General features: G+C 38.8%; 1 protein-coding gene across 2 annotated transcripts; it reads left to right on the top strand.

Annotated features, from left to right (window-relative positions):
- The first annotated feature begins 511 nt into the window (after positions 1-511).
- Positions 512-6,048, top strand: LOC103129922 (eukaryotic peptide chain release factor subunit 1). 2 transcript variants are annotated; one of them, XM_007541160.2, is made up of 11 exons: positions 512-640; positions 1,023-1,133; positions 2,374-2,549; positions 3,484-3,623; positions 3,746-3,884; positions 4,082-4,272; positions 4,411-4,540; positions 4,635-4,808; positions 4,907-4,971; positions 5,062-5,209; positions 5,589-6,048. In XM_007541160.2, exons 2-11 carry the CDS (start codon positions 1,048-1,050, stop codon positions 5,669-5,671), a joined length of 1,332 nt encoding a protein of 443 aa, XP_007541222.1. In that variant the 5' UTR covers positions 512-640; positions 1,023-1,047; the 3' UTR covers positions 5,672-6,048. The 2 variants fall into 2 exon arrangements, with proteins under 2 accessions (XP_007541222.1, XP_007541221.1); XM_007541159.2 differs by having other exon boundaries at positions 513-644.
- Positions 6,049-7,505: the final 1,457 nt, after the last annotated feature.

Here is a 7,505-nt window from a genome sequence, read left to right as displayed (position 1 = left end):
TGAAACTATTTACTGTGAACTTTGACAAGTAGTTTAAAGGCAGTTGACAAATGGACCAAACAGACCTTACACTGGATCGCCATCTTAAACGTCTATTCATATGTTTGCTGCCATAATTGAATATTTTCTTGGCCTTAAATAGGTAGTCGAATTTACTATATCTTTTTTGTGTGTTAACGTGACAAATTATGTTCTGTTATATTGCAGCTAAGACTTCTGAGTTATTTATATCCCTTCATAAGAATGTAAATAAATTATTTACATAAGCCCAGAGGGCTCCTTTTCATCGTTTTTATTCATTTAACATGTTGCACACATGTTAACGCTCGAATATTATCTGAAGTACTACAAATCCCATGAATTATAATTGAAGGTCCCCACCCATTTAGGGGGACGTCCTTAAATTGTATCCAATCGAATTTCAGTTTGGTTTAAACTGACAGATCATTTAAGATATCTCATTGGTTTCTATGCTGTTTCCAGGAAGTGAACGCCATGATTCTAAACACCTCCCACATGTGTGCTCCTGTCGAAAGCACCACGCGCAGAGAAACCGGTTAGGAACGCAACGTCATTCTTCGCACCACCGACTCGACGTAACGCAGCAGAACGAGAGCGGAGTGGAGCGGCGTTGTCCGAGGCAGGTAATATACCGGCACTTTTTCTATTCATAGTATCGGTATATTAAAAGCGACCATATGGTCTCCATATGGTTTCCAGGGGAACGCGAAGAAAGTAGGTCGTATTAGATAAGAACACTAGGGCCTGGTTAACTTTAGGCCTGGTATTCTCCGCGCTCTGTGCTAACAGCGGCAGACCAAGCGGAGCCCTTCCCTCACGGTCAGCTCAACTGCCAATAGTGGTCATGTGCTATAACGGTGAACGCACTAGCAGTTTGGTGCGGCACCCGGTGCAGTTAGTTACAGCAGACATGTCCGCCTAACAAGGTCTTGTGTATTAGACAGCTAGCTTCCCGGATGACTCACTGCATGTGTTTTCCTGTTATTTCAACGTCTTTTCAGGTGCTGAAGCTATTACAGCAGAAAGATGGCGGACGACCCCAGCGCGGCGGACAGAAACGTGGAGATATGGAAAATCAAGAAGCTGATCAAAAGTTTGGAAGCTGCCCGCGGGTAAGCGATTAATTTAGGCTATGTGTCAATGTGATGCCTGCGGTCATTGCGCCTCAGTTTTATGGCAACGAGTAACGGTGTGAATGTGTACTGCCGCAACAGCTGGACATCGAGTAAATGAGGCCGAATTTGGGAGTGGTTAGCATTGCTACGTTAGCTGCTATTTTGTTAGCTGGTTGCTAAGCGCTAACTACAGTCGCTATCGATGTGTTAAAGAGTTTTAAACTTTGTGTTGCGACGCGAGGATGTTTTCGCTTAAGTTGTATTTTGTCAGACTATTATTATGATTTTTTTATGCTTCCTGAAATTAAAGTGTAGTAAGGTGGAAGCAGCTGTATTAGCTTTTTTTTGCTAGCACAGTCCGCTAACAGACGTCATCTCTGGAAAGAGGCCGCTATGGGTGGCTTTAAATTAAAAAAAGCACTTTAATGGAAAGGAAGAATGGGTGCCGTACAGTTTGGCTTCTAAGTGCTCCCCAAGATACATTTTACAGCTTGAGATCAGGTTTGTTACGTTGATGTAGACATGGCTCATATGACAGAATAAAAAAAAAAAAAATCCCCTAAAAGTTCATTATGTTGGTCACCTTATGGTCAGCGATCAGCTGAGTGTTTCGCTGAAGAGTGACCTGCTTAGGACGGAAAGGTGAAAAAAAAAAAATCTGCTCAGTATTTGTATTAAGTGACATGAGCGTTTTAAGTGCCTGTACTGATCAGGATTCACATCTGAAACGTGTGTCCTGTCTGTGACAGCTTGTCATTTAGTGCTATGCTCTGAGGCCCAACATATCACACACAGTTGACTGTTTGCCCTACATTCATCCCGCCCTTGCTACCTGCCGCTGAGTGTTTGTGTCCGGTGTCAGGCTGTACCAGTGTGCTTTGTCTTCACAACAGGTCATGAAAGGATACACATGCCATGTGCAGTCTTTGCGTTCAAGGGCAGTGATTTAGCTGTGTGTAGATGAAAGACCATCTTTGTTGACCCATCACATTAAAACCTTTTAATCTGTGACGTTATGTAAGGAACACTGTGTGTTTACACACTAATAAAGAAATAAAAATGGAGTTACTGGAGTAACAGAAGGTCATATGGAAGTTAATTAAATGAAACCTAGTATTTATTTACTATATTCATTATATCAGTGTCACCAATAGTTGACCAATAGATATTTAGTTGTATACTATATCTTCTCTGACTTTTTTCTGGCACTAACTGTAAATCCTCATCTCTTACATAGCAATGGCACCAGCATGATCTCACTGATCATTCCCCCTAAGGACCAGATTTCCAGAGTAGCCAAAATGTTGGCGGATGAGTTTGGCACTGCTTCCAACATCAAGAGTCGAGTTAACAGACTCTCCGTACTCGGGGCCATCACCTCTGTACAGCAAAGATTAAAACTCTACAACAAGGGTACGTGTTAAAATAAATAGGTGTATCAGTGTGTTCGATATTAATATAGCAAAGGACTGTTTGGAGTGCAATAATTGTTACCTAACAATTGTATTCTAAATGTTATTTACTGGCAGTATACACCTTACTGTAATATTTAGCTGCTTGGGCAGAGTCTCATGGCAGCAAATGCTCTTATCACATACGGAGTACATTGCCTGAATTGCTAAAGGTCACAGAGAGATGTAAAGGCAAATGGGGAAAGAAAGGGAAGAAAATAGGTACATGTCATACCTAATATAGTGATTAAAATATTTATAGTTTTAAGAGTCGTAAGATTTTCAATTATTGTACAGCCATAGCAGTGTGACAATGAAATGTAATTTAAAGTAACTCGGCAGTCTACTCTTCTGTAAATCTATGACTGCATGGAGTAAGAGTCTCACAAAAATAAATACTGCTTTAAAAATAAACTTTACCCACTAACAAAAACTACTAAGCTACCAACATTTTAGTAAACTGCTAAATAGTACACTTTTATTACATTTAATCCTATTTTGCAGTGTTAAAATGGCATTATTGATGAGCTCATGAAACCAGTAGTGGAAATGGTTCACATGCCAAAAGTAACAATCCCAGAATTACAAACATCATTAGTTTATGCTAACCAATACACAAGGACAAATTAAGAAAAGTAATTTTCAAATTATAATACAAAACATGCTTAACATGCTGTACATTAGATTGGAACTATATTTTTGCTAGTCATGGAAAAAATATTTAACTGAAGTCATTTTCCCACTGAAAACTTTTTATTTTAGTCGTATATTCTCTTTAAATACTGTATTACACAATAGTCAATTTCTAAACTCCCCATGGCCCCCCCAAAAAAGACACTGTATCATTATTGAAGCCTAACATATATCTAACCTGTATGTCTGCCTTCTTTCATCAGTGCCACCAAATGGTTTAGTTGTGTATTGTGGCACAATTGTGACAGAGGAAGGCAAGGAGAAGAAAGTCAATATCGACTTTGAGCCTTTTAAACCAATCAACACCTCTTTGTACCTCTGTGATAACAAATTCCACACCGAGGTGAGAGATTTTATGCAAATTCTTTCTTTCATATTCCTTCTGGAGATCATTTTTCATGTGTGAACGTGTTTATCTTTCACTTGTTGAACATTGTTACACATTTGTTCCATTGCTGTTTGCAGGCATTGACAGCCCTGCTCTCTGATGATAGCAAATTCGGCTTTATTGTGATCGACGGTAGCGGGGCACTGTTTGGCACGCTGCAGGGCAACACCCGGGAGGTGCTGCACAAGTTCACTGTGGACCTACCCAAGAAACACGGTGTGGCACCTCAATGATAACATGTTTTTTCTCTCTCTCTCTCTCTCTCTCTCTCTCTCTCTCTCTCTCTTTCTCTCTCTCGCTCTCTCTCTCTCAAGGCAGGGCGGATTATTAAATAATATTCTGTTCTGGTTTAATGTTGTTACTTTTACTTTTACAGTTTCAAAATATATATATTTTTTATCACCCTCTTTCAGGTAGAGGAGGGCAGTCTGCTCTGCGTTTTGCTCGTCTAAGAATGGAAAAGAGACATAACTACGTGAGAAAAGTCGCTGAGACCGCTGTCCAGCTCTTTGTGTCCAACGACAAAGTTAATGTGGCGGGAATGGTCTTGGCTGGCTCTGCTGATTTTAAGACTGAACTAAGCCAGTCTGACATGTTTGACCCTGTAAGTGTGTCTTTCTTTACAAATACAACACTTGTACAACTTATTACATTAAAAACTAAAAAGCCATACAATCAGATTTCAATTCAATCCAGAAAATAATTTAGATACTTAACACATTTCTATGTATTTTTTCCACAGAGGTTACAGGCTAAGGTTTTGAAGCTGGTTGACATCTCATATGGAGGAGAAAACGGTTTCAACCAAGCTATTGAGCTGTCGGCAGAAGTTCTGTCTAATGTTAAGTTCATCCAGGAGAAGAAACTCATAGGTAGGATTTCTTTTTTTATTGCTTTGTTCTCATTTAGAAAAATAAGTGTTCATCAGTTGTTTGATGTTTTTTTTTCTTCTTCTTCTTTCTGCAGGGCGGTACTTTGATGAGATCAGTCAGGATACGGGGAAGTACTGCTTTGGAGTGGAGGACACACTGAAAGCCCTGGAAATGGGAGCAGTGGAGATCCTTATAGTGTATGAGAACTTGGACACTATGCGTTATGTTCTACGTGTGCATGGGGCAGAGAGCAACGGGGCAGAGAATGGTACATAAAATGTTATCCTTTAATGTACCTTTAACCCCAGTCTAGCCATAGGATTATTATTTCAATATAATTCTGATATTTATGTTGTCATTCATTAGATGAGAAGATTTTGTACTTGACGCCTGAGCAAGAGAAAGACAAGTCACACTTTACAGACAAGGAGGTAAGCACTGCATACATCTGCATTAAGTAAAAGTTATTACACAGTGATGAAGTGTTTCCCAACTCCTGTTTTTTTTTGTTTTTTTGTTAGACGGGGCAGGAACACGAGCTGATTGAGAGCATGCCACTGCTGGAGTGGTTCGCAAACAACTACAAGAAGTTTGGAGCAACGCTGGAAATCGTAACAGACAAAAGTCAGGAAGGGTCCCAATTTGTCAAGGGCTTTGGAGGCATCGGGGGTCAGTATGCTGATGTTTATAGTAAAACTAAAGAGACTGCAACAGTACACTTGTTGCAAATAAACTTCACTTGAAAGGTCAAGTGTTTGAGAAATACACAAAACATCTTTGCTCCTTGCAGCTGTAAAAGTTTACATATATGATCAAATAAGATGGATCATTTTTTGGTATTTAGAAGAGCAATGCTTCAATCCTGTGTGCGAATACAAAAACTTATGAAAGTATGCTACAAATTATAGGATAATATTTGGGTTGTTATGAATAACGGCTTTAGATACTAATTTGTTGAGTTGTGGAAATCTTTCTTTATGGCGCAGTTATTCTGCCAAAAGTAATATAAAGTTTTCTGAAAGTCTCTCATTCATTTTGTGTCATACAGGTATCTTGCGGTACAGGGTGGATTTCCAGGGCATGGAGTACCAAGGAGAGGACGACGAGTTCTTTGATTTGGATGACTACTAGGTAGTCTTGGACTGATATTGGGAGAAAAAAAAGAAAGGAATGAATGAAGAAATAAGGAAAGAAAAATGCCACCTCTCTTGCAGCAAGTGAGAGGGGCAACTGTGTTGACCATATATATGACAGACACACCTTCCGATTTACCTGTTGCATACACAAACTTGCAAAATACATCTGTACACGACAAAATGCATCACAAAGGGTGAAGAGGAGTGAGAGTTTCTTTCATCCAGAGAGGGAGAAAGCCCTTCCTGAAATAAATCCCTGCCTTAGAGTGCTGGTTCCTTCCCCTAGTTGGATTGGACTCGACTCACTTTGATTCCTTTTTTTTTTTTTTTTTTTTTTTTTTTTTTTTTGCCCCATCTGCCCTCAGTTTTGAACAAACACAACAGCAAGTTCCCAGATTCCTTCTTGCCCCCCTTACATGGTCTGATGATGGACTTTGGACTCGCTCCTCAGATATAGAAAATATATATTTTCCTTTTTTGCCTCCTCATCCTCCTACTCTCTTTCTCCCTCCCCTCTTTGCTTTCTCTCTCTCTCTTTTTTTGCATTTCATTTTTTTACTGGTAACTGCTGCTGTTGTATTTTATGAGAGTGGGGGATTTTTTTTACCTGGGTTTCTGTAGAGAAAGGGGGACAAAGTATTAAATTTGAACTGCTGAAAACCACTCCGACCTCCTTGTGCTCTGGTCTTGATCCTGTGCCGTGTATGAAATTGTTTTTGAAGACTCCACAACCCCCATTTTATTTCCCCTGTGGTCTGATTGAAATGAAATATACATGACAGTTCTGTGTCAGTGAAATTTAAAAGATGCATGCTGAGAGCACATTTTGATCAGTTGCAGGCTGGCTTTATACATTCAAACTTGCCTAAAAAAAGTAACCTCAAATCTCTTCAATACATGTTTTAATATCCATTTGGTATAATCTGTTGAGATGCAAATTTACTTCACAAGTGTCCTTATCAGGTTCCATGCATTATGAAAATATGTACTGTTCTTGACTAAATTGACAATCTAAATATATCGATGTAATCATACAGATAAAATGTTTAAATAGAGCTAAGTTTTGTAAAAAGATTGTAAGCTCCTTTTATTTGCTAAATAAGTGGCTATCAATAATTAGTTGTGAATACATGGAGAGGCTATTAGTTGTTGATTTTTAATACATATATAATCCTAAGTTTTATAATACTCGGTGCATTTTGCCCTTTATGCCTGGGGTGGGGGGAGGCGGAATTATTGATTTCATATTTTCATCATCCCTGTGCATTTTTTCCATTGGTTGAAATAACATGTCTTGCATTCAAAATTCTGAGCCAATATCCCTAAAAAAAAGTTTAAGTGCATTTAGCACTTTGTTACATTGTTTTTAGTGACTGCATTCTATCCAAGAGTATTATTAAATAATTCAGTTTTAAAAGAAAACTGGTACATTTTCAAACTTGGTGCATTTTTATTCCCATTTTCTTGTATTTAGTGATATCTGAATATAAGAAAATGCTTCATGCTGTCTTAAGTTACAGCATGAAGCATGATGTAACTTAATGGTTTTATTGAAATGTCAATGGAAAAGCAAAGAAACAAAGCCTTTCCAAGCATTTATGACTCTCTTGCAAACAATACTGAACACTGTATATTATGTAAATTCTGACACAGCCCTATAGTCACAACTAGCTTCAATGGCCAACATTCTGCATCATTTCATAGCAACGCTATGCGGATGATTGATTTTGCCTTAGTGTATCCCTCTTCAGGATAGCAACAGCATCTTCATCCATTTGCCTTTTTGTTTGGGGGAGTCACCGGGGAAAGCCTTAGTAGCGCAGTAAGCC

This window comes from Poecilia formosa, unplaced genomic scaffold, assembly GCF_000485575.1.
Source record: "Poecilia formosa unplaced genomic scaffold, Poecilia_formosa-5.1.2 Scaffold592, whole genome shotgun sequence".
Taxonomy (NCBI): domain Eukaryota; kingdom Metazoa; phylum Chordata; class Actinopteri; order Cyprinodontiformes; family Poeciliidae; genus Poecilia; species Poecilia formosa.
Note: the sequence above shows the minus strand (reverse complement) of the source record. Positions and strands in the feature narration are given on the sequence as shown.